Source organism: Capra hircus, chromosome 5 (assembly GCF_001704415.2).
Source record: "Capra hircus breed San Clemente chromosome 5, ASM170441v1, whole genome shotgun sequence".
Classification (NCBI taxonomy): domain Eukaryota; kingdom Metazoa; phylum Chordata; class Mammalia; order Artiodactyla; family Bovidae; genus Capra; species Capra hircus.
Genome location: NC_030812.1, coordinates 117,358,523 through 117,382,188, shown reverse-complemented (window position 1 = coordinate 117,382,188; position 23,666 = coordinate 117,358,523). Strand labels below are relative to the sequence as shown.

The 23,666-nt window shown below is 62.1% G+C and overlaps 1 protein-coding gene across 2 annotated transcripts in view; it reads right to left on the bottom strand.

Annotated features, from left to right (window-relative positions):
- FAM19A5 (family with sequence similarity 19 member A5, C-C motif chemokine like) overlaps nucleotides 1–23,666 on the bottom strand; it is a 179,846-nt gene that overhangs the window by 21,436 nt on the left and 134,744 nt on the right. For both annotated transcript variants that reach the window (XM_018048922.1, XM_018048923.1), the window contains exon 3: nucleotides 5,089–5,216. In XM_018048922.1, coding sequence (XP_017904411.1) covers nucleotides 5,089–5,216 — 128 coding nt within the window. The remainder of the gene's footprint in view (nucleotides 1–5,088; nucleotides 5,217–23,666) is intronic.

Sequence of the window (23,666 nt, the reverse complement as noted above, 5' to 3'; positions counted from 1 at the left end):
GGCCAGTGGCTCCTCGGGGGTTTAGCACCCCCGGGACCCTGAGGTCACAGGCCTGCCCCGCTTGGCTTTGCAGCCGCACCGAGCCGGGGATCCGTGCCCCCGCTCCGAGCTGGGGAGCGGCACCCCCTGCCCCGAGCTGGGAAACTGCGCCCCCGCCCGGTGGACTGTGCCCCCGCCCCGAGCCGGGGAGCCGCGCCCCCGCCTGATGGACTGTTTCCCTGCCCTGCGTCCCTGTCCACCCAGGCATCTCCAGGGCACCCAAGTGGGAAGCATGCCTTCTGCTCTCTATCACGGTGAGGCGAGCCTGGCGCGGGCAGCTGCACAGTGCCCCCTGAATGCCCTTTGAGAGCCTGAGCCCCTGCGAGTCCAGCCCTGATGGGGGGCGGCACACAGACCCTGGCTGACGAGAGGCCTGGGCCACCGCTGCCCTGGACAGCAGGCCACGGCCAGTCCATCTCGGGAACCTCAGTGGGGGCCATGCTAGACACACACGAGTCCCTTGGGTACACTTTGCATCCAAGGATGCAGAGGCTTCCAGGTTGACGCTGGACTTTCCGAGGACTACCCCCTGGTGTGTCAGAAAAAAAGAGGCGTGTGGTTCTAGGTTGAGGGGGTGCTGAGCCCAAGGGGGTGGCCTGAACAAGGCTGGCCGTCATTGGGATGGTGAGGACAGAAACCAGAAGAGCTCCCTTCCCCCACACGGGGCCAGCTCCTCAGTCCTGGGCCACGGCCGTGGAGGCTGGATGCTCAGCGTGGATGAGTGACAGCAGGCGATCCCGGCCGGGATGCCTGGGGGTCAGCGTGTGGGGTGCTCTGGCCGGAGAGCCTGGCTGCCCGGCCCAGTGACGGCCAGTTCACGACAAGATGAGGGATGCGAGGTGATGACCCATAGGCCACTGGGCACGTCTCCTGGTGTCTAGGGGAGCACCCTGGGCACCTGTCTATGTCTCAGCACCATGCACTCCGGGCCTGGGGCACCTGGGCTCAGGCAGAATTCGGGCGTCCAGGCTGGCTCCTGGGAAAGTGCTCTTGGTGTCACGAGTTTCCATGAAATCCAAGGTCCTGAGCAGGCTGCACAGACCCCCACCCCCAGCCAAGAATGCCCCTCACCCTCCAGAGCATGGCGTCCATGCAGAACGGGATTAAAACGTGGAGCTTAATCGCCGATTTGATAGATGAGTTCAACCAGCCGGCCTGTCCTGGTCTAGGAGGCACTTGTTACAAGGCTCATGTTCAATACGGAGACACCGCCCGTGGTGGACGGAGCGTGGGTCACATCGCCCTGGGCGCCACCAACACCCAGGCCCTGCCTCAGCCACTCACGTTCGCACGGAAGCCACGAGTGGGCGGGGCGCTCATGCCCACCAGCCCCAGCCTCTGCCCACCCCTTCCGCCAGCCCAGTCAGCTGCTGTCAGCGGCTGTTTGGTTGCCAAGGAGAGGATGCTGCTTGTGACCTTGGGGAGGGCCCGCGATGTTCACCTTGCCCGGTGTGGACCAACATCACAGAACAGAGACAGAACGCTAAGGGAGCCCCTGAAACAGGGATCACGGGGGCCCCAGAAGCCAGGCTCCCCCCACCTGGTGTACCCCCAGGATGCCGGGTCCCCAAGTCATCATGGCAACTGGCCCTGGTACCCGTGTAGCCTCACCCAGGGGCCCTGTGTGCATGTCACCAAGCAGCTCTCACCCTCAAGATGGGGATGCACCCGAACATTTTTATTCTATTTCTCCCTCCTTCTTTTAATGCCGATCGTGAGCCACTAAATTAATTTCGCGACCACTAATGGGGTGATGACCTGCATTTTGCAAGGCGGTGATCCAGGAAATGCAGGCGTCAGCGTGCACCCAGGGCCTGGGTTCTGCTAATCAATTAATCAATTGATCACAAGCAACTACGTAAGACCTGAATGGGGGATGGGGATGGTGAGACCCCCCCAAGGCTCGTGCTCGCTCACAGTTTGCTGGGGACACGGAGAAGGGAGCAGCCACGGCCACGTGGAGAAGGAGCTGGGGCGTGACCAGGTGGGGGCGGGGGGTGGCCACCTGTGGACACAGCCCAGCTGCAGGGCACTGGGCTGAGGCCTGGCTGCTGGGGTGGAATTAGCCATCTTGTGGCCAAGCAATCCCGAGGTCTCCTAGATACCTGTCCCCCAGCCCCTGCCACGGAAAACCAATTTATAGTAAAATGTGAAACTCCACGATGCTAATTTGCCAGCTGTAAGAGGCCTGCAATTCAATCCTATAAGAGGATTACGTGCTCCAATTATAAGGTGTTTGGGTCAAGAGCTCGCAGCTTCTCTTATAGCTCAGCTGGTAAAGAATCCACCCGCAATGTGGGAGACCCCAGTTCAATGCCTGGGTTGGGAAGATCTGCTCGAGAAGGGACAGGCCACCCCTCCCATATTCTTGGGCTTCCGCTGTGGCTGCGCTGGGAAAGAATCTGCCCGCCATGCAGGGAGACCTGGGCTCGATCTCTGGGTCGGGAAGGTCCCCTGGAGAAGGGAACGGCTACCCGCTCCAGTATTCTGGCCTGGAGAAGTCCAGGGAGTGAATAGTCCCTGGGGTCGCAAAGAGTCGGACATGACTGAGTGGCTTTCACTTTTCACTTTGGGTCAGGAGCTCAGGTAAGCATTTAAGCACGCTTGGAAAGCAGGTCTGCACAGGCCAGGGTCACCTCTGCAGATGCCTGGGAAGACGGTGGAGCCCGTCGGCCCCCAGGGTCACTGCCTGGCCGCTCTGTGGCCTGCCAGTGTGAGGACGCGGAGCCCGCTTCCTGGGTGGGGCTGTGACGCTCAGGGCCAGCACACGGGCGGGAGGTCAGTGTCGTCGCACACGCCGGCCCCTCGGCCGTGCCTCTGAGTGGAGGGCCGCCCCCGGGAAGTCGAGGGTCCCCGTGCGTGCACGCCCCGCCCCCCGGACCTGCCCCATGCGTGCTGGGTCCTTCCGCCTGGGCCGCGGGCTCCACGGGCTCTAGCACCAGACACCCCCCAGGGAGGGGGAGCTACTGGAGCCCCAGGACACACGCGGGGCTCCTGACGAGCCAGGGCCACGGCCGCATTGCACAGACCCGGCAGATTCAAGCCTCCGCTCCACGGCCTGCCGACCCCTGGCCATCGGCATCTCTGTCTCTCCCAGTCGTAGTTTTCACGGCTGTAAAACTGAGATGATGATTCTGAGCCCGGAGGCCTGGGGGATGGAAAGGAACGCGCGCCTGCACCTTCTCGGCAGAGGTCTTGGAGTAAATCAAGGACTCAGGCTGTGCCTGCGGGGAGAGGCCAGCCTCAGAACCCCCGTGTGGCAGGGCGCCAGGAGGGGCTGGGGGCTTGATGAGAGGGACACCCCGATTCACCACGATGACACAGACAGGTGCTGCCGTGCCATGCGGCCTGGAGGGCAGGCCTGACCCTGCGGCAGTGCCCCACCCCCACGCCCGCCGAGGCGCCCAGGGCCTCTGGAGCCCTGCCCGAGCCTCCCCTCCTCTGGGGGTTCATTGAAAACCCCCAACACAGCGTCACCCGCACCAGGGCTGGCCCCAGCCCCGGGGAGCACACAGGGACCCCCCTCATGGATCTGGGGATGGTGACCCCGGGGCTGCCAGTCTGCATGTCCCCAAGGCTCCGTCCCCAAAAGGGCACAGCACGCAGATGGGGACCTTGGAAAGGCCACCCTCTTCCTGGACTCTGGGGGAGGTGGCAGCCCCAGCTCAGAGCCCCTTCGGCTGCCGGAGCGGCAAGGCAGGTTCAGGGAAGGGGCTGGTGGAGACAGGTCTCTGCCTCCATGCTGTACACAGAGAAACAAGCGCGGCTGACGATCAGACAAGCGCGTGGCTGCGGCTCCAGCTGGAGACCTGGGGATGCTCCCTGCAGCCCGGCTCTGACCCCCTCGAGGGGCCGCCCTGCTCAAGACCCCCGCCGCCCAGACCTGCAAGGGGGAGGCTGCCGGCAGGGCCCCCAGGCCTGAACCCCCACAGTCACAAGAGGCTGCCAAGGCATCCATGGGGCAGTGGGGGTCCTGCATCAGCTTTACAGCCCCGACCTTGGTAGATGCCCCACTCAAGCTCAGAGCTGACCTCTGGCCGGCCACGGGGCAGGGACCCACGGCTCCCCGCAGATTAGCTTGGCCAGACTGGCCTTTCGATGGTGCTGCTGAGAGAGCCCACCTGCACTCTCATGTGGAGGCCGCGAGAGCGGGCGGAGTAGGCTTTCCTCTGGCCTAACTCCCAAGGGGCTGTGGCCCCCGCCTCTCTGCCTGGGGGTGCCAGCAGAGAACTCCCAGGTGCTTCCACGAGGCCCCTGCTCCCCGACCTAATGCTCCCCGTCATCGAGGTGGGCATCGTAGCATGGAGCCCACGCCAGCCCTCAGCCTGCTATGGAAACCTCAGGAGGATGAGCCTGGATGAGGGGCGATAATTGGCCTGTGGAGCCAGCACTGAGCGTGCCAGGCCTGCGGAGCCCCAGAGCAGTCCCCAGGGGTCACGGCTGGGCGTCCCCAGCTCTCCTGGCCCTCAGTGTCTCCATGCTGGGGGAACATTCCTTTGGAAAAGGAATCTCAGAGAAAACATCCCTGGGACTGCTCTGCCTTTCTTGCCTCCAGCCCACGGAGGTGAGCAGGGGACCCAGTGCTGCTCTTGGCGGATCCAGGAGGAACCCGGGGCCCCCCAGGGTTCTCAGAGCCTCTGCTCTAGACGCCTGCCTGGGGCGCCTGCATCAGACTACACCGCCCCCTTCTTTCCTCTTAAAGGCCCTCTGCCCAGAGGTGGGGTCTGAAGCCCCTCTGTGGGTTCGAACCTTTCTTGCAGCCTGGGGCTGGAAGGACATTGCCCAGAAATGAGACATCCCCCACAATGAGCTCATGTGGGCTGAGCAGCCTGGAGGTGCTCTGTGTGGCCTCTTGGGCCGACAGGCACTCAGTAACCCCGTGATGCTCTGAGCAGCCAGGGGACAGACCCACCCAGCCGCAGAGCTGGCAGCCTCCCTGCATCAGGAAGCCAGGGACCAGCTTCTCACTGTCGCCGGTGTGGGGTCCACCCCCGGCCCCGCCTGCTCGGGCCCCTGCACCCCAGGACAGCCGGGGGGCTGCACACTCACCGTGGTGGTCTTTATCCGCCCGCCGGGCTGTGTGCACGTCCAGCCTGACCGGTTGATCAGCAAGTCGCAGCCCTCCCCCTCCAGACACGGGAGCATGTCACACCACTGCTTCGTCCTGATGATCCGCGCTGGGGACAGAGGGCAGAGGGCAGAGGGCAGAGGTCAGAGGTCAGCGCCGGCTGGGGGCGGGGCGGTTCCCACGCTGCCCAGCGCCCAGCCCCGGCCTCGGGGACGGGAAGGCAGGGCGGGCAGCCTCCGGGGCCAGTCGGGGGGCCGGGCCTGGCGCCGCCCCTGCCCTGGGCTCCCAGCCACCTGCTCGCTGTCCGTGGGCAGCTCTGACGTTGGTCACTCGGTCAGCAGGGACCGAGGGCCTCGAGGACAGTGTCAAGGAGCAGCCAAGGCACCTTCCTGGACGGGACAACATCGTTCTCTCCTGCGCCCGGAACCCATGCGAGAGCACGAAAGCCTGCCTGGTCAGGACCCCCTCAGATGTCCTGGGAGCCACCCATCCACAGGGCAGAACCCAGGGGCTGGGTCAGGCCGGAAGGAGGCGGGCGGGGGCGGCGGGGACGCCTGGCAGATCTCACAGTGGCCACAGTGCTCCCAGAGCCTCAGCCACAAAGGAGACCCCCCAGAGGGCGTCCCGGGCGGGGGTGGTGAGCCCCCAGAGGGCGTCCCGGGGGTGGTGAGCCCCCAGAGGGTGTCCCGGGGTGGTGACCCATCAGAGGGCGTCCCGGGGGTGGGGAGCCCCCAGAGGGCGTCCTGGGGGTGGTGACCCATCAGAGGACGTCCCGGGGGTGGTGACATCAGGCTTTGAGTCCTTGCCATTGTTAGTTGGGGAGGGGACAGGCAGACCCCTGGGACACTTCCGGGAGGAAAGGGGTCGTGTTCTCTCTTCCTGGGAAACCCACCACCGCTCTGTGGCTGTAGTGGGGGGCTGGGGACCCCTTACTGATGGAAACCCTGGAAGGAGGGGCTACGTGATGGAAAGAGCACAGATCACATTCATGGACATGTCATTAAAGGAGCCTGGGAACCACGGGTGGTTTCTGAATTAGGACCAAGTGACCCTTGTCCCTCCAGAGGCAATCGCTTCGGTGGCTGCAGACATGGGCCGGGTGCAGCCCACAGGGCCCCACGCTGCTCTTCCTATGTCTCGAAATTCTTAGCAACCTTTAAAGCATCCTGGCGCTTCTCTTTGCACAGAGGACATCACCACCAGCCCTGCAGGCTGCGACTGTCCCTGCAAAGCGACAGGGGACCTGGGGGGCCTCACTCTGTGGGGGGCCTGGGCCTCGGGGCCCCTGCAGGCGAGCAGGCCTCGGTGAGTCTTAACAATGGCTGCCCTGGGAGGCAGCCTGGAAGACAGACAAGGACGGCATCCCAGGTGACCCCTTGGTGCCAATTCTGACAGATGAGCAAGAGCTGCCTGAACACAGGGGAGAGCGTCCCAGGACCGATTAGTGACGCCTGCCGTGGGCACAGCGGAGGGCCCTGTGGTGTGTGCTGCCCCATGGCGCCACCCCAGGAATCTCACTATCTGTGGCCACTGGTCAGCCATCCTGAGGCCAGCTCCATTCCAGGCCGAGCTATGGACGGCACTGTGACCCACCAAAGTCACAGCACGACCCCAGGGTGGCTGGGCTTGGAGATGGGATCTTTAGAGATCCCGTTTAACTGAGGTTTAACGAGGTCACAAGGGTGGGGCCTCCCCCCACGGAACCGGTGCCCTTAAGAGAAGCGACCTCAGTGAGACCAGCGCCCCCGTATGGACACAGTGAGGAGGGGGTCCCGCCAGGAGCCCGTCAGCAGCACCAACACCACAGCCTCCCGCCTCCGGAGCTGCAAGAAAAGGAGTTTCTGCTGATCAAGCCCCATGGCCTCCAGTTGTCGCTGTAGCCTGAGCTTGAGCAGACAACCCAGGAGACCCCACGGCTTGGAAAAGCCCCTCAACCAGCTGAAGTCAGAGCGGAAAAACAGTCTAGCTGAGCGGCAGCTCCCGTGGAGGAGGAGAAGGGCTTTGCTCCCCTGACGGGTGTGGGGGATGCCCCAGAAACGGCTCCAGGATGAACAACAAAGGCCGCCTACCACCTCTCATCCCTCGGAGCCCCCAGGGCCGGTGGGGACAGATGGCTGCGCCCCCCAGCACGCCCCCCTCAGGCCTCCTCTCCTCGTTTGTGCTTCATCCCAGCGGGAGTCCCCAGTGCACCATTTTGGTGGCCGCGAAAGGTACACAAAGACCTTGTTGCAACAAGCGCAACCCTTAAACCCATGAAGCAGCAGCAAGATTCAAACACACGCCCTGCCAATCCCTAGGAATCCTGCGTGCACAGCACAGAGAAGATGCAGACGGATTAAGGAAAGGAGGGAGGGTTTCTCTGGGACCAACCAGGACACACGGGCCGAGAAGAGGCGCACGTGTGGTTAGAAGAGCCTGGATCTGTGCTGCCCTCTGTGTCCCGGGGCTACGCCCAGGGAGACGCTGTCAGCCCACTGTGCCCGGCTCAGAGACCTCCATCGGGGGGCGAGGACCCAGCCCCTGGCGTGCCCAGGGACCAGAGCAGGAACTTGGCCTTCTCAGGCAACAGGCATGCTCCTCGGCTGCGTGAGGGACATGCAGGCCTGGAGGCAAGGAGGCTGGGGTGAGGCCCCGCTTGGAGCGGCCACAGCCATCCAGAAAGCGCTCATCCCAGACCAACGGGCAACGGCAGAGGCCTGCCTCTGACGTCGACGCTGCCCTGGCTGGTCTGCAGGACCAGATGATGGAATGGGGATGGATTCAGTCTGCCCTGCTGTGCCAACCAGGACCTTGAGCCCGGGGTGCCCCCTCAACCCACCATGGGCTCCGTCCTCCCCGGGAAGCTCAGCGACCATGGGACAGAGGAGAAGCTGTAGGTGGAGTACCTGGCCCAGGGCTGGGCCAGTCCACACCCCAAACACATGTCCTTCACAGTCGAGTGAGGACAGAAGCCACTCTCGGCCGCTGACCGTGGCGCCAGAGACGGTGGACAGATGCTGGGGGAGACGGAGCCAGCCTCCCCACAGCCAAGGGCTGGGATGCCTGCTGGTCCCCTGGAGGCCGCCCCCAGGCTGCACTGGGCACAGCTCCAGGCCCTTGGTCAAGGCCACAGGCCCCGTTCATCTTCCCTGAAGCTTCACGTGAGGGCTGCTTACTCCAAGCCTCCATCCCCTCCGGGAGATGGGGGCACACAGCCGTCATGGGGCAGCCCCACAAATGTGACGGGACATTTGAAGGTCAGGGAGAGGGAGGAAAGCGTGAGGGGGCAGGGATAAGGCAGGGGGAGGGACACAGGGCCTGGACACACGTTCACACGCGCACGCACATGTGGATACACACACAAGAATGCAGAGGCCCTGGACGGAGCACACGCACACGCCTCTATGTGGGAGACGGCTCATGTATGCACAGCTCCATACGCAGACATGCTCGCACACGCAGGCACACGCACGCCAGGTGGCGCTGCTGGTAGAGAACCCGCCTGCCAAGGCAGGAGACGCAAGGGACGCAGGCGCAGTCCCTGTGTGCGGAAGATCCCCTGGGGGAGGGCGTGGCAACCCACTGTCTTCTCGACTGGACAGTCCTGTGGACAGAGGAGCCTGGTGTGCTACAGTCCACAGGACTGCAGAGAGTCGGACACGACTGAAGTGACCTAGCCTGCACGCACACGCACGAATGCCTAGCACACACATCGTCGCCACGCGCGTGGGACCACTGTGCGGGCCTGCCTGGCAGGCAGCAGGCACGTGGACGTGTGTGCAGGACAGACAGACACACCGATTCCCTGACCACCGCCCTGTTCCCACCCGGCGAGGTGGCCTGGTGTGTGGGCGCCAGCCCTGCTGAGGGCGCTGGCTGGCCAGTACCAACCACACAAGGCCTTCTGTCGGCCTTGGGAGCTGGGCTCAGCCAGCCCCAGCCCGCTTCCTGTGGGGGCAGTTGGCGGCGCAGGGCCAGGCCACCGTGTTCCAGGGACAAAGGGGCCTTTCATGCCCACACGTCACCACCTCATCTCTGGTCCTGACGTCACGGCAGCTCTCAGCTGGGGAGGGCGCTCCCTGGGGCGGAGGAGGTCCAGCGAGCAGGGTGACGTGGGCGACAGGTGGGGCCCGCAGTCCAGCCTGTGCTGGTGTCACGACCGGGGGCGCTCGGCCTCTGCAGGCCCAGCACGTGGGTCTCCTGTGGCCGCATATCCAGTGCCTTCCGAGGCACAGGGGAAGGTGGGTCCGTCCACGCTGGGCCTCGGGGCCCAAGATGGACCAGCTCTGCCAACCGGAGCCCACGACGGGCACTGCACCCGGGGACCCAGCCTGGGCACACTCCTCTCCTGCCTCGCACACAACACACGCAACTGCACAAATACTTCACTCACACACATCAGCACACACACGCCCACATGCACTTGCACACACGTTTGCACACGTTTGCACACATCACACACAAATGCTTGCACGTGAGAACACATATCTGCAAACACGTCTGCACGTGCGGCAGCTGCACATGCAGTCTGCACATGCTTGCACAGCACACGTCTGCACACACACACTTGCACATCCACATGCACTAGTGCACACACTTGCACACGTTTGCACACACCACACATTTGCACGTGAGCACATGTCTGCACAGGCAACACTTGCACATGCAGCCTGCACATGCTTGTACATACATGTCTCACGTGCTTGTGTAGCACAGCCTGCACATGCACACACTTGCACACACGTCTGCACACACACACACATCTGTATACACAAGCACTTCTGCACATGCACTCATGTCCACAGGGTACGTGTGAGAATGTAAGCCTGCAGAGTCACTCTTCCCTCCTGCAGCCACGCGGGCCAGGCAGAGGCTGGTTCCTCCTCTCCGAGTGCCCCTCTGTGAGAACATCCGGGTAATTCCAGGCCCAGAGCCTCAGTCCCGGCCACCGTCTCCCCAGAAGGAAGCCACCCCTGCAGTCCAGGTGCTCATGAAGGACCTCGTGGGACACAGAGGACCAGAGTCTCGGGCGGGGAGGGACCTGGAGCCTGGGAGGGGAGCAGGGCAGGGCCCGGGGTGTCCAAGGGGCTGAGAAGCGGGGGGCCTAGCTGGGTGCAGGTCGTGAACACGTCAGGGACCAGCTTAGGCTGGTCCCGGTCAATTGGCTGAAGGGCCAGTTGCCAAAGCTGTGGGGGCAAACTGTCCCTGCAGTCAAAGACAGACCGCAGGAGCTGCAGAATGATGGGGGCCGCACAGAGGGGCCTGGGGACATCTCCTAGAGCAGACGGAGTGCCGCAGATCACGGGACAGGGCAGCACAGGGCCATGCAGAACCCCAGCGGGGACCCTCAGCACAGGTGCCACAGGGACACGGTGCACCTGCCTCGGGGCCTGCGGGGGGCGCCAGCTCCTTCCTCCTTAAGAGTCAGACGCACCCTCCCACCCCTGGAGCCCCCACTCTGAAGGTCAGCCACCTGGGGTCAGAGGAATTTGGGGCCAAATTCACTCAGATCTATGGCCTACCAGTGAGAGATGGGGCATTGCCTGAGTGCATTACACCCTAAAAAGCTAGTGGGGCTTCACACGTGCCATTTCTCAGGAGCCTGCAGAAGACCCAGAGTTGGGCTCAACTGGCAGAGACCAGCAGCGTCTCTCCTGGGAAGGCCCCGGAGACGGAGCCTTTGTCTTATCTACAGACAGTTCCAGAGTGCTTGCCCTCACTGGGCCAAAGAGGGGCCCCAGCTGGCTGGCCCTGGAGTGGCAGGGTCCACCCTCTAGGGCCACTACTCTGGAATTTTCCATCTTAGCAAAAAAGACAGCCTGCATGAGGCAGGAAAAGGACAGGAGGGGCCGGGACTGAGGCAGAAGCTGCAGGCCCTGAGCCCGGACTCACTCTGCTCGAAGAGGACCCTGAGCTTTCCCCAGCACGCTCCTCGATTGGCCCAAGAACACCTTTGATTGCTCTCAACCCTCTAGGCCAGGGTCTCGAGGATGTGTGGAGGGTCTGAGTGGACCTCAGACCAATCAGCTCACCAGCCATGAGAGCCTCCTACGGAGGCTGTGTGTCCAACTGTTGACCCCGTGGGTGTTTGTGTATATGCGTGTGCACGTATGTGATATGCGCAGGTGTGGCCGTGTGTGACACCTGAAGCTCTCTTGCAGGGACGAGCTGCGTGGATGTGGGGCCCCTGCCCCTCCCCACAAGGGCATGTGCGATTCTGGGACCCCTTTCTGCTCCCAGCACACACAAGCTCTAAAGACGGGGAAGCTCAGAAACACACCCCTTCCAGACGCCTTTGCTCGTCCCCCCGCACGCTCCTGCAAAACTGAGGACATGGATGGACAGGCAAAGCGACCTTGAAGACACCAGGGCTGGTGGCCGGCACGCGTGCTTGGACTGTGGCGATGAGCGTGCCGCCCTCCAGAGTCTGGACAGATGGACGGGGACGCGCAGCACTAATTGGCCCGGGATCACAGAGACCGTGCTGCTCCGCTCCACGCCCGCGCCCTTTGCTGGTCGTAAATTGCATGGTTCCCTTCGGAATAAACTGTTTCTTCACTTCCATTAACACATGAGTCTGCTTACTTTACTCAACAGCTCGGAAAAATGACTCATCCAGAGCAAAACTGGTGGGATTCCAGAGATCTCCGGACACACTCCCAGATGCAGCCATAAAGGGACTGCGTCTGTCCAAGATGCGGAGGCTGCATCTAGCAGCGACGTCCCTGGCCCCAGAGTCCCCTAATTCTCGCTGGTGCGGAGCGGTCAGGCCACATCCACACGTGGGGGAGGGGCGGCTGGTGTTTAATGTGAGCAGAGACAGTAACTACACACACACGCACACACACACAACACCCCCCAACACACACACACAACCCCCTCCACACACACACACAACCCCCCCCCCCACACACACACACAACCCACGGGGGCCGGATGCAACTGAGATGTGCATGGGTTTCCAGAAGAGTCCCCCACACGAGGGGCTGGCACAGGCCCTCAGGATGGAATCGAGGTGCTCCTGCTGCAGGCATGTCTGGAGGTCCCCAGAAGGCCCCGTCTTTCTGCTCCTCAGGGCAGCACATGGGGGCCCCTCCTGGGAGCGGTCACCAGCTGAGGCAGGAAGGCCGGAGGGGCTGGAGGTCAGAGGGCACCTCGGGTTGGGGGGTGCTGTTCGAGGGTGTCCCCTGCCAGGCCACTCTCAGGCCGGCCCTCCTGGGCAGGACGGCTCCGAGGAGGGGGCTGGGGGCCCGCCCAGGGAGGCCCCGCCCGGCCTGGGGAGATGAGCCTGCCCAGCTGGGCCCCCCGGCGGGCTCTGGTCTCCCTGCATCCCCCCCAGAGATGGGCGGCCCTGTTGCTGCTGCTGCTAAGTCGCTCAGTCGTGTCCGACTCTGTGTGACCCCATAGACGGCAGCCCACCAGGCTCCCCCGTCCCTGGGATTCTCCAGGCGAGAGCACTGGAGGGGGCTGCCTCGTCTTTTCCGGGCGGCCCTGGGCTCAGGAGCACTCCAGCAACCGTAACACCTGCTGGGACCCGCACGCTTCTGGGAGAGATCCACTGTGCCCTCACACACTCAGAAGCAGCTTCTGCGTACCAGAAACTCCCGTCTGAAACGCCAAAGCCCAGGCACACCCGGAGAGCCCACCTGGCGGGGCCGAGCAGGCAGGGGGCTCCTGGGGGCTCTGGACGGAGCTGCGGGGCTCGCGGGCTCTGCTGACCGTGAGGCCAGCTTGCTGCTCCTCCCGGGGACGCACAGACTTCCTTGTGGATGGACGGACAGCTGGCCGTCACTCATGAGGAGGCGATGTGACCGATCCTCTCAGCATGCACGGGGGTGCAGAGGCTCGGAGAGGTCCAGAACTGTGCCAGGGTCACAGAGCTGCCAGAGGGGCGAGGCGGGCACTGGAGTCTACTCAGCCCGACTGCGGCCCCGACTCTGACTCCACGTGGCCGAGGCCAGGACTCGGCTCCCTGGGCTGGTTGGCAGGAGGAATGTGACTCACCCAGAGGGGAGGCCGGGATGCATTCAGAGCCTGATCCACCCTGTGGGGCTGAGTCCCAGCTCTGCTACTCACGGCTGTGCCCCCGGGAGAGCTGCCTGCCCTGTCTGGGGCCTCCATTTCTTCACTGTCCATGGGATGAAAGTGCCCACAGGGTGGGGGTTGGGGGGCTGCTGCAAGGATGGGGCTGACAAGAGAGCCAACTGGAATGAGCTGGCCAAGGTACCCCCTGCCCCCCGCCCTGTCGCGGTCCACGCTCTCAGGGTTATCACAGGCTGGGACAGCGAAGATAGCGGCCAGCGGAGTGCTGCGGGTGGGCGGCCGGCCCTGTGGCTGGCGGGAGGGCGGGGGCACAGGGCCCTGGCTGTCTGTGTCAGCGTCCCGCACGCTCAGGGGCGGCCCAGCCACAGCGAGGACCCCCAGCCTTGCTCCGGGGCACTCCCGCCCCCAGGAACGGTTAAGGGCCTCCATGCAGCCACCCGACCCCCCTCCCCCTGTTCTGCCGGCCCACGGTCCTGCTCCGCAGAGGCACCGGCCAAGACCAGCTCAGGCCCCTGCCATCTGCCACACCATTCCTGAGAGAGCAGCTCAGCTCGGCCCTCAGCACAACGTCCCCCTTGTTTGGCATTCTTTTCTCAGGACGCACTCCTGAGAGGGGTATGACAGGATCGAGGGTCTGAGCGTCTCCATGGCGCTGGATGCGTGCAGCCAGGCTGCCCAGCAGGTGGATGAGACCCTGACTGTGCCTCACATGACCTTCTCGGATGTCCTGAGTATGGCCGGTCAGGCTGCAGGCCTCTCCGTGTCCTCTGTCCCCTGTCCCCGGGGGGAGTCGGCACCAAGTCGCGGCCGGTAGGCGGGTCTGTGGCCATCGCAGGAGGGGGTCGGGGGCAGCTTTACGACGGCCTCGGGCCTGGGATGGTGGCTAGTCCCCCACTCTCTGTCCCCAGAAGTGTCCGGAGGGCAGGGGACAGACAGGGCCCAGGGGCTCCCACCGCACTGGACGTGCAAGGAAACCAGCGGCTTCCCACCCTCAGGGGCCTCCAGGCAGGCTCTCCAGAGACCCGGGTGCTGGCTCGAGGCTGCTCCAGCCTGGGGCCAGCTGGGCCTGGGTCAGCGGCCCGAGGACAGGGAGCTGCTTCCCAGGCTGACTGCTGGGGTCTGTGGCCGCTTGACAGTCTCACGAGGGTTTCTGGTGTCCACGCAGATGCAAGTTCACACTCGCATATCAGGAGCTTCTGAGCACTCCAGGGCTCCGCTGGGTCCCTGATAATCAGAGCACGCAGCAGGTGTCCGCCGGGTCTGCGATCGCGGGCGGGCTGAGCTCACAGCCCCCGCAGTTTAGAGGGCTGATTTCACCCCCTCCGCCGCCCCCAGCGTCGGGCTGCGCCTCTTGTGAGAAACGGGTATGTGAGATTGCTGCCAGTGGTCCCAAAACAGGCTCCGGGCCTCTGCCACGTTGATTACGGCTGACAGCCGGGAAGGGGGTCTGTGAAGGCACCACCGCCTTGAATCACAAGCCCCTGCCGCCCACCTGGCTCCAGCGTGTTCGGTGGGCCCAGACGTCCCCGCTGGGAGCATGGCAGGTGTCCTGATGCAGGCGGGGGAGGGCCGGGTCTGGGGGGGCCGGGCTGTGCGAGGGGGCGGGAGAAGGGACACAGAACCTGAAGGGGCCCAAGACCCCGCACTCCTGGCCCAGGGCTCCCTGGGTAGACCCGAGGGATGGAGCTCCGGGCAGAGAACCCTTCCCGCCGCAGGGCCAGCCCCTCAGACTCCTGGTCCAGCCTCCAGCTCTGGGGCCCACCTGGTGCACGCTGGACCTTGACCCCAGGATGGAGGGCCACGGGGGGGACCGTCTGTGGACCCTGCAGGGGAAGTGTTGTGGGTTCTGCTGGAAACGTTGCGAGGAGACGGGGAGGAACAGAGCGCCCTGGCGGGGACGTGGAAAGAGCTGATGTAGCCACACGTGGCCACATCTTTACTGGACAGTAAAGCCCACGCCTTAACTGAACAGCACGGGCCCCGTGGTGGTTTAAAGGCCCCTGTGCTGAGGGGCACAGAGGGCTCCCTGAGGGCTCCAGGGGATGGAGGCGGCCGGCCTGAGTCCACAGGAGCAGGTCGCCGGGACGAACAGCCCTCCCTGTCCCAGCCTTCTGGAACCTTCTCTGACGCTGCCCAACTTCTGCAAGCCAGCCAGGGCCTCTCTGCGATCCAGGGTGGCCTCTGTGCCTGTCCTGTCCAGGGGGGCCAGGACTCAGGGACTTCTCAGAAGCAGCCTACCTCCTCCTTGAAGGGCTGTCCCCAGGTCTGGCTCCGGGCTCCCTGATCTTCTCTGGTCCCCTCGGTCATGCGGGACAGACAGATGTCAGTGAGCCAGCCCAGAGCGCGAACCGTCCTCTTCCTTCGCGGCAAAGGCTGGCGGCAGCTTCCTGGAGCCTTCTCAGGTGACCCGAGAACTGCCGGACCAGATGGGAGGGCCCTGTCCTCCCCAAGAACTGAGACTAGACCTCCAGAGAAGCAAGTGGGCTGGGAGTGGGCGCAGCTCAGCTGCTGGGACCCCTGAGCTCAGCTGGCCTGTCAGCCTCTGCCCCCCAGGCCCAGGGGGCCAGGGTCGCTGGCTCAGGCTGCGCTCAGCCCATCTGCAAGGCACACCCAGCTCGAGCACGCAGGCCTGCGCTCGGAACACAGACAGGCAGGGAGACCCACCGTCCCCGGAGACGCCTGGGGTCCAGAGGCCCCAAGGCCACGCTCCGCCCTCCCAGTGGCGTCTGCGCCAGAGGCCGAGGTTGTGGGCTGCACCAGGCTGGCACACGCCGCACCCAGGACCCGGGGATTCGAGGAGAAGAGGCGAGTCCTCCTCCCGGTTACTCAGGCTGAATCTTTCAATCACCCGACAAAGAAAAATCGGCAAAACCCAGATTATGTTTTAAAATTAGACAAAAATTTTCTTTCGACAACTTCTAGACAGCGTAATTTAGCAAGCACATTCTCGATAATTATTTTTTCTTTAAATAGTTACAGTAGAATGGATTAATTTTCAAGACGAGTCTCTGATTAGCGTGATTCATTAGCTGCCTGGGTACTGTCCGCACCGGAGTGCAAGGTCAGAGAAGTCCCCTGGAAGACTGGACACCGGCCCGCGCCTGTGGCAAACTCTCCAGATTTGGGTAATCAGATTAGATTGAGAGAAAAACCACAGTTGTCGCAAGCTACCTGCTTCATTATCTCATTAGGATCAAGAAATGTATGTGGAGGGGGAAGAAAAAAAATCTTTCTTGGGCCAATTCCCATGAACTGACAGAAGCTCCTTGGGAGAGCAGACAGGAGAGGCAGCCAGGTTTCCAGTGTAACTCGTGAGCTGGAGAGCGTCCCCCTCCGGTTCCGGGAGGCCACGGGGCTCCTGGGGCAACAGAAGGGTGTCAGGCCCTGGCTGCATGGGGACATCACATGTCTGTGTGCAAAGAGCTGGACACGCCCTCATTTAGGGCGGCCACCTGGGCAGCCGGGTGCCCACAGGGCTGGGGGCTGTGCTCGGGGCCCGTTTCCAGCAAGTGATGAGGCCGCGGTCCAGGGGAGAGGTCCGGCCTCTGCAGGAGAGACGCTGGACATGGTGGGAGACGCCGAGGCTGAGAATGCCGTCTGCTTTCAGGGAATCCAGGCCCCCACTAGGACTCAGACCTATCACCTTTCATGGATGACAAGGCCCATGAAATATCTAGAAAACCACTCTGCCCATTCATCTCTCCTTTCATCCATCCACCCTCCACCCACCTGCCTATCCATCTATCCATCCATTTATCAACCCACCCACCCTCCCATCTGTCCATCCGTCTGTCCACCCATCCACCCATCTACCTATCCATTCATTTATTGACCCATCCACTCTCCCATCCGTCCATCCAATCTTCAGTGTGTGCAGCACCCTGAAACTCTTTAACTTGCCTTCCTTTGCCCTGTGGTGAGATGTCTGGTCATGCCTACTGAGAAAGGCCGAATAACCCAGAGCTCAGGGACCCCCTGTCCTCCTGCCCCCCGGAGCAAACTTCAGAGGGAAGAGGAGGGAGGGAGTGACGTCGCTAGCTGAATCGACCCCACCCTGCCTCCCTGACTCCTGCACAGCGGACGTGTAGCCAACACACGGTGTCCCAGGCTTCCTGCCTCCCCCTCCTCTCGGCGGTCCACTTGGCGGTGACAGAAGGAGCCAGGGACAGCCCGTGGGCACCTGAGACTCTGCCTAGGCTCTTTGCCCCTGATGTGAAGACCACTGGAAGAGACCCTGATGCTGGGAAGGACTGAGGCCAGGAGGATAAAGGGAAAACAGAGGGTGAGGTGGTTGGATGGCATCATCAACTCGATGCGCTTGAGTCTGAGAAAACCCCAGGAGATGGTGAAGGACAGGGAGGCCTGGAGTGCTGCCATCCACTGCGTCGCAAAGAGTTGGACACGACTGAGCCATTGAACAACAATTGTAAACAGGGAACCAGCGAGTTTCCACCCGTGAACTGGAGGTTCCAGTGGCTCTTGAAGGGTTTCCTCCAGACGGCGCTCCCTGTCCTCCAGCAGCTCAGGCCTCTCCTTCCTGATGGGCTCAGAGCCCCTCTCCCTGTCCCCGCAGGAAGGGAGGCTGTGAGGCCTGGGGAAAGCAGGGAGTGGGGAGACAGAGGCCCGGAGGCAGCTTGCTGCCCTGCAGTCCCTGCCTCCATCCGCAAGCAGCCCGCCCCTGGGGCCTCTGTGTTCACGCGCGGCCTCGCCTCCTCCCATGAGGACCCAGGCACTGGAGCAGAGCCTCCTTGATGACCCCGTCTTCACCGGTCGGCTCTGATTACATGGCCACCCAAGGCCACAGCCATAGACCCGTGGATTAGAACTTCAGTGCACCCCTGCGTTGAGCCCAACCTACTACAGACGCCCCTCCTGGGGTGCAGAGGAAGGCACCCAGGGCAGGCCATGTCCCACACCCCACTTAGGAGTGACCCGCACAAGGCCCCCCGGCCCCAGGAAATGGACTGAGCCCTGGGCAGGCTGCCGGAATCCAGGGTCACGTGAACTCAGCACGGAGCCCCCTAACCGGAGGGTGTGGGTGTTGGACCAGGCACTGGGGAGACACTGTGTTCAGAAACCACGCCAGGATCGATCGAGTTGGTGAAAAGGATAGACTGCTTCCAACTAAACCCAATAGTTCCACACAAGCGTTTCATGTTAGAATCTGGGAAAGGTGTCTCTACCGGAAGCATCTCACCTGTGTTAACATTTACAAACTTCGATTTCAGGAACGGGAAGGAAGCCTCTCCTGATGTCTTTTTATCTGCTCTATAGTTTGAGCCCTTCATGGTCGGAGAGGCTCCGAAACGGGGCAGACTCAGCCTGGACATTTGGATGCAGTTTCCTTGGTTACCACTTTGATCTGCATCCCCAAGTCTCCCCATAACTTTGAGCTCAATTTCGGTCCTGGCATTCCTAATCTTGCTGAAACCCCCCAAGCCAGGAGGCTGCACCGTGGTAACGGTGAGGCCCTGCCAGCCACCCGGGGCCGAGGGGGTGCGGCGTGAAGCTGCTGAATTAGAAAAGGTCCAGGGAGTGAAATGCCCACAGGAGATGCTGGAATCAAAGGCTCTGGGTTCACTGGGCTGGAGCCTTCTAGAAGCCCAGGGGGGCTCACTGAAATGAGCCTGGTGCTCCGCCCTGGGCTCCCCAGCACTACCGGCCCTGGGAAGTGGGGCTGGCGCAGGCCCAGGGTCTGGGGGTCCCCATGCATCATGCTCCTGGGGCTGCGGCAGGGCGAGGCCCGCAGTCTCACGGCAGTTTGGGAAAGCCCCCGGCCCACGGCCGCTGTGTCCCCCTCTGGCCCAGGGTCCCTGTTCCGGGCTCTCCTGCACTGTCCAGGGCCGCCCCGCCTCACTTAGCACAGGGCCCTCCGGCCGCCTGGGGAGCCCACGGCTGGAAGGGGTGAGGCGCCCAGGGCCGCAGGAAGGTGGCTTTGGCAGCGGCGGTAGCGGGGGGAGGCTGGAAGCGAAGCCCTGTTCCTGCCTTTCTTCCTTTATCTGAGCCAAGAATCCCGCGACCAGCGATGGCCACCTGGGCAGCAGGATGAATGGCTCCCAGCCGTGCCACGGAGCTGCAAATGGGGCGTTATTTATAGTCCGCCTCCTCGAGGGTCGGGGTCTGGGGAACGGAGCAGGTGGGCCCGAAGCCTCGAAACGGACTCCCATTCCCCGCCTGGGGCCGGACCGCAGCTCCATCTGGGGCAAATGCCCTCAGATCCTGCTGCAGAGGCGAGGCTGGCTCGAGGCCGGCCCAGGCCAGCGGGCTCTGTCCTGCCTTCCTGCAGCCCCCGCGGCTCCTGGGGACAGAGACCCCCCTCTCTGCTGACAGGGGGCACCAAGGCCCCAGGCAGTCAGCCCCAGGCCCCGCGGGGGCAGCACAGAGCTGGGGCGGGACCCAACGGTTCAGAGCCGACCTCTGCCCCTCGGGGGACACCCTCTGCCGGGGACGTCCGACGGCATGAGCCTACACCTGATTGTTTGTCCTGCTTCTTCTTTCCTCTGTTATTTCTGCGTCGTGACGCTTGTCTCCAGCATCTTTTCAGCGAGTCAGGCTTCCATCGATGGGCCATGCTGGAGAGCCCCCCTGTGGGAGCAAGACCCCCGGGCCACGTGCCCTGGCTGCCCACCTGCAGCTTGTCCCCCACCCCCACTGCGCGTGGGTGCCCCCCGCCACGCCTCTCAGGCCTGACCTTCCCCCGACGGAGGCCTCTCCTGCCCCCTCCGCTGACCACAGGCCCCAGGGCCTTCCTCGGGAACCCGGACCCTGCACGAGGCCAGTGACACAAATCTGAGTGTGGATTTGGGGCGTCTGTGTCCCACGACGGGTTCCATGAGGATGGGGCTGGCCTGCTCTGGCCTCTGCTGCAGGCCCTGCACAGCTCCTGGTACAGAGAGAAGGTCCTGGAAAGAACCCCTAGAAGGTGGGGGAGGGGAGCGGCTCTGGGAGCACTGCTATCTCCAGGACATTCCACATCCTCCCACCACTGGGTGTGGCTGGGCCTGGCCACTGCAGCTCTGGGGGTGGCGTCTCCTGGGCTGACCGGCATCTCATTTCCAAGCTTCCAGGAACGTGCCTGGCTTCTGCTGGGCTCCTCCATCGCTGCCCCGTCCAGCAGCCGCCCTTGGCGTCCAGAGGCAGGACCAGCTGCTGGTTGTGGCCACAGGGTGGGTGCGGGGTCAGCCTTCTGCGCCTGGGGTCCCCACGGCCAGGAGAGCCAGCAGGACGCACCGGAAGTTCCCGGGTTCAGACAGGACTCCAGGCGACGGCGATCTCCCCTCCTCAGCAGGTGGGCGACGCCTTTCCTGGCCCCAGGGCACCGGGCACCAGGCAGCCCATCTGAGGACACCGCAGGCAGAGCGCATGTACGTCGCTGAGCTGGTGCCGGGCAGCTGGTGCTGGTGGGCGCAGGGCGGGCGGGCACCAGGCCTTGGGCCAGGCCCCCCAGGACAGGGGCTCAGGGCCCGAGGGATGGCCCAGGCCCACGGCCCCAGCAGCGCCGGAGCAAAGGGGCTCTATTGCCCCCACTCTCTTCTTGGGCTTCCCAAGGCTCAGAGTTCATCCGCCTGACCACTCTGAGGGCATCACTCTGAGATGCCTGGCTGTAAGGTCAACTTGCTTCAGACGAAGGTCCCCAAACCCACTTCCTCCTTTCCCTGCATATGTAGCAAGAACGCACTTCCCAGGCTCCTGCTCGGAGGCACTGGCCCGGCCAGAGGACCTCAGGAAGCCGAGAGGCTCTTTCCGAGCTCGGCCCAGAACCTGCCTGCCCTCCCTGGCCACACGTGGCTCCTGCAAGACGGGGGCTCCAGGGCGTGGGGGATCCAGGGCCGGCTAAACAGGGGCGGCACCACTATGATCCTGCGGTTGCTGTCTGGCCAGTCAGTCGTGTCCGGCTCTTTGTGAACCCATGGACTGCAGCATGCCAGGCTTCCATGTCTGGCATCTTCTTGAATTTTCTCAAACTCATATCCATCGAGTTGGTGATGCCATCCAACCATCTCATCCTCGGTCGTCCCCTTCTCCTCCTGCCTTCAAGCTTCCACAGCATCAGGGTCTCTTCCAGTGAGTCAGCTCTTTGCATCACGTGGCCAAGGTATCAGAGCTTCAGTTTCAGCATCAGTCCTTCCAATGAATATTCAAGGTTGATGGAATAAAATAAACTTGTATTACAGTCTTGGTCATCAGCAAACTTTTCTTAAGCCAGAAAGTGTCCCTGGAGGCTCAGTGGTAAAGAATCTGCCTGCAATGCAGGACACCAGGGTTTGAACTCTGGGTTAGGAAGATCCCTTGGAGTAGGAAACAGCAACCCACTGCAGTTTTCTTGCCTGGAAAATCCCATGGACGGAGGAGCCTGGTGGGCTACAGTCCACGGGGTCCCAGTAGTCGGACACGACTCAGTGTCTGAGCACAGATGCACAGGACGTCTCACAGCTGCAGCCCAAATGCCCCCGGAGGCTGAGTGTGGAGGGGACGCCGTGAAACTCCGCCAAGCCGGTGGGCCCTGAGAGGACGCCTCAGCTGAGCCCAGCTTCCCCGGGCTCAAGGCCACTGCCAGCAGGCACGAGGAGGCGGGTGTGGAGGCCTCCCTCCCACAGCCTTTCTCTAGATGGGGTCTCTGTGGGGGAGCCGGCTGGCTGGGGACCCCCACGCTGTCCCTGATCTAGGAGTCAGGGTGGGCCACAGGCTGAGACATCCAAGAGGCCAGGGTGCAGGGTCCAGCTCTGGTGTCGACATGGGAGCCTCAGGTCCTGGCTCTGCCCCCAGAGGCTGTGCCCAGTCCTGTCAGAAGCCTCAGTTCAGTTCAGTCGCTCAGTTGTTCCGACTCTCTGCGACCCCATGAATCGCAACACGCCAGGCCTCCCTGTCCATCACCAACTGCCGGAGTTCACTCAGACTCACGCCCATTGAGTCCGTGATGCCATCCAGCCATCTCATCCTCGGTCGTCCCCTTCTCCTCCTGCCCCCAATCCCTCCCAGCATCACATTCTCTTCCAATGAGTCAACTCTTCGCATGAGGTGGCCAAAGTACTGGAGTTTCAGCTTTAGCATCATTCCTTCCAAAGAAATCCCAGGGTTGATCCCCATCAGAATGGACTGGTTGGATTTCCTTGCAGTCCAAGGGACTCTCAAGAGTCTTCTCAACACCACAGCTCAAAAGCATCAATTCTTCGGCGCTCAGCCTTCTTCACAGTCCAACTCTCACATCCATACATGACCACAGGAAAAACCATAGCCTTGACTAGACGGACCTTAGTCAGCAAAGTAATGTCTCTGCTTTTGAATACTCTATCTAGGTTGGTCATAACGTTTCTTCCAAGGAGTAAGCGTCTTTTAATTTCATGGCTGCAGTCACCATCTGCAGTGATTTTGGAGCCCCCCTCAAATAACGTCTGACACTGTTTCCACTGTTTCCCCATCTATTTCCCATGAAGTGATGGGACCGGATGCCATGATCTTCGTTTTCTGAATGTTGAGCTTTAAGCCGACTTTTTCAGCTCTCCTCTTTCACTTCTCATCAAGAGGCTCTTTTAGCTTCCTCTTCACTTTCTGCCATACGGGTGGTGTTCATCTGCATATCTGAGGTTATTGATATTTCTCCCGGCAATCTTGATTCCAGCTTGTGCTTCTTCCAGCCCAGCGTTTCTCATGATGTACTCTGCATATAAGTTAAATAAGCAGGGTGACAATATACAGCCTTGACGTACTCCTTTTCCTATTTGGAACCAGTCTGTTGTTCCATGTCCAGTTCTAACTGTTGCTTCCTGACCTGCATACAGGCTTCTCAAGAGGCAGGTTAGGTGGTCTGGTATTCCCATCTCTTTCAGAATTTTCCACAGTTTATTGTGATCCACACAGTCAAAGGCTTTGGCATAGTCAATAAAGCAGAAATAGATGTTTTTCTGGAACTCTCTTGCTTTTTCCATGATCCAGCGGATATTGGCAATTTGATCTCTGGTTCCTCTGCCTTTTCTAAAACCAGCTTGAACATCAGGAGTTCACGGTTCACGCATTGCTGAAGCCTGGCTTGGAGAATTTGGAGCATTACTTTACTAGCATGTGAGATGAGTGCAATTGTGCAGTAGTTTGAGCATTCTTTTGCATTGCCTTTCTTTGGGATTGGAATGAAAACTGACCTTTTCCAGTCCTGTGGCCACTGCTGAGTTTTCCAAATTTGCTGGCATGTTGAGTGCAGCACTTTCACAGCATCATCTTTCAGGATTTGAAATTGCTCAGCTGGAATTCCATCACCTCCACTAGCTTTGTTCATAGTGATGCTTTCTAAGTCCCACTTGACTTCACATTCCAAGATGTCTGGCTCTAGATTAGTGATCACCTGCACCCCACAAAAGCCCTGTCACGGGGGGAGGTTTTCAGTGTCACGCGGTTGGTCAGGGGCCCACCTGGTCTTCCACAGAAGCTGGGCAGGTCTGAGATAGTCCAGGGCCCCAGGGTCAGAGCACCGAGACCCCTGCTCCACTTGTGAGCCTGGTTCCCCCCCAACTCTCTGCTGGGCCACATCTCAGGCAGACGTGAT